Source organism: Morus notabilis, unplaced genomic scaffold (assembly GCF_000414095.1).
Source record: "Morus notabilis unplaced genomic scaffold, ASM41409v2 C11466123, whole genome shotgun sequence".
Taxonomy (NCBI): Eukaryota; Viridiplantae; Streptophyta; class Magnoliopsida; order Rosales; family Moraceae; genus Morus; species Morus notabilis.
In genome coordinates, this window is record NW_010387551.1 from 1 (window position 1) to 1,946 (window position 1,946).

General features: G+C 33.7%; 1 protein-coding gene across 1 annotated transcript; it reads right to left on the reverse strand.

The window, feature by feature from the left end:
* Nucleotides 1-107: 107 nt before the first annotated feature.
* LOC112095291 (probable prolyl 4-hydroxylase 9) lies at nt 108-527 on the reverse strand (the record flags this gene model as incomplete). Its single annotated transcript, XM_024176983.1, has 2 exons — nt 320-527; nt 108-227 (listed from the first exon to the last, which is right to left on the reverse strand). Coding segments are annotated over exons 1-2 (231 nt in total), but the record flags the coding sequence as incomplete, so codon positions are not given.
* Nucleotides 528-1,946: the final 1,419 nt, after the last annotated feature.

Here is a 1,946-nt window from a genome sequence, read left to right on the forward strand (position 1 = left end):
AATAATAATAATAATAATAATAATAATAATAATAATAATCCAACCAAGTTTTAGCAAAATCCGCGATCCAAAATCACTATTTAGATTTCCCAACACAAAGGCAGTACCTGAAACGGAATCACTTGAAAAGAACTATCTCCAGTCTCTCCGAACGGCATCAAATCACCGCCGCCGTCGTTTCCGACCGATTCAAGAACTCTCGAGCCGGGCCGTACTCCCGGGACATCCTGCGATCGATCCGAATTTGAAAATTTCTGGGACACATATACAAATACAAAAACTATACGTATAGGTGTATAACCATAAATTCATAAGAGACCTGGGAGAGGAGATTAGAGAAAAAGAATCCAGCGAGGAAGGAAAGGAAGCAGAGGAGGAAAGCAGTGGGTGGCCCAAACTTGGTTCTGGGGAACTTCGCTCTGCCTTTCATCTATTATGGATCTCCTCTTCCTTCTTCTTCTTCGATGGAGGTATATTAGTACGAGTATTTTGATCGGGTATTGCCTCTGTTGGTTTTTTTTTCCCCTTATGTTTATATATCTTCCTTTTTATATTATTATTATTTATATATATAGATATAGATATATAGATAGATGTTTCTTTGTAATTGTGGTTCTATTAATTTGGCAATTTTGTCAGAGCCCTGTTCGTGGTTTTCTTTTTCTTAATTTCTCTCTTTCTCTGTGTTTGTGCGTCCGAGTTAAGTCCATTTTTTGACAATTAAGGAGAAGACCGAACGCGCTAATGGCGGGAGTTTTGCGTCAGGTCCCACTCTCCCACCTCGTACTTTCCATTCGCCAACTCCCACGATTATTATTGTTATTATTATTATTATTTTTAAATATAGAGATAGATAGATAGATATAGATGGATATTATTTTCATGTTTTCATTATACGGAACCATTTGTTTGTAATTTATTATAACACGTTTTTAGGAATTTAGAGTACAATAAAATGTCAAGTGTATAACTCGATGTTCATTATGCTTGCAAGTTCGCAACCGCTCCTCATTGTCAACATGCACTGAGGATGTTGGAGTTTGTCTGCAGAAGCAACTCGATGCTCAAGTAAAGCAGAAGTGTTGAGAGTGAAGAATATTAGCAAGAGAGTAAAGGATAGAAAATGTAAAATTAAGTATTTCAATTTATAGATGAGGTGATCAATTGGAAGAATCTCTTGGATCCACTTGGATTGATACAGTCACTACTGAATTAGTATTTTGGAAAGTATTAATGAATTTTTCTGTCAGGAAATAATTAGAGATATTTTCTAATATAATGTCATGTTTCTTATTTAAATGAGCCGTATTTAAAACTGATTGTCACGACGTCTTGATTGACATTATCGTGACGGCATGCTTTGTATTTCAATCTCAATCTATTGGCAGTCAAACTCCTTTAGTGTGATATGGACATCAAAAGTATGTTCCCCAACCTTAATCTCTATAAGTTTTGTATATCGGTTTTAATCATCGACTGACTTATGTGATTATCTCGATCTATAATATTAATGGTCACGTGTCACACTCTTATGTGGGAAATATACATGAATGAAATATATCATTTAAAAAGAGGTTATAAGATAGATCGATGTTGGCATATCCACATAATTTTAGGAAACAAATATATTTTTGCATAATATGTGAGTATTTCACGAATTGTATTGCTCATATACTCAACTCACCATGATGAGATTGACTTAAATCAAAGACCTTATTTAAAAAAGAAAGTGACCTAACCACTCCATCAAAATTACGTCATGTACCATGTGTTTTATCGATGAATTAGTATTTCGTGTTTAGATAATATTTAATTCACTGTCTCGTACTTCAAATAAAATTTTCTGAGTACGGTGAGGTTATTGTTTTGGTAATAAAAAACCATATAATCTGTCAAAAAAATCCTATTGTATTTTTATTTAAGAATTTATGCATTAAAGAAATTAA